General features: G+C 54.9%; 1 protein-coding gene across 1 annotated transcript in view; it reads left to right on the top strand.

Moving 5' to 3' along the window:
• Positions 1-466, top strand: part of cdipt (CDP-diacylglycerol--inositol 3-phosphatidyltransferase (phosphatidylinositol synthase)) — an 8,265-nt gene that overhangs the window by 3,118 nt on the left and 4,681 nt on the right. Inside the window, exon 3 of the mRNA XM_048620917.1 lies at positions 220-417. Coding sequence (XP_048476874.1) covers positions 220-417 — 198 coding nt within the window. The remainder of the gene's footprint in view (positions 1-219; positions 418-466) is intronic.

Here is a 466-nt window from a genome sequence, read left to right on the forward strand (position 1 = left end):
TGTGTGTGTGTGTGTCTGTCTCTGTCTGTGTGTCTCTCTCTGTGTGTGTGTGTGTCTGTCTCTGTCTGTGTGTCTCTCTCTGTGTGTGTGTGTGTCTGTCTCTGTCTGTGTGTCTCTCTCTGTGTGTGTGTGTGTCTGTCTCTGTCTGTGTGTCTCTCTCTGTGTGTGTGTGTGTGTCTGTCTCTGTCTGTGTGTCTGTCCCTGTCCCCCCCCCCACAGGCAGCAGGTTTGGAATGATGTTGGATATGCTGACGGATCGATGTGCCACCATGTGTTTGCTGGTGAACCTCTCGCTGCTGTACCCTCGCTATGTTTTCCTGTTCCAGCTCAGTATGTCTTTGGATATCAGCAGCCACTGGTTACACTTACACAGGTCGGTCATACTCCCACAAATCCACCCCGGGGATACGGGCCTTGGTGGGGGGTGGAGGTACGGGGTCCTGGGGAGGGAGGAGGGGGCGGGGGA

Source organism: Rhincodon typus, chromosome 49 (assembly GCF_021869965.1).
Source record: "Rhincodon typus isolate 14 chromosome 49, sRhiTyp1.1, whole genome shotgun sequence".
Lineage (NCBI taxonomy): Eukaryota > Metazoa > Chordata > Chondrichthyes > Orectolobiformes > Rhincodontidae > Rhincodon > Rhincodon typus.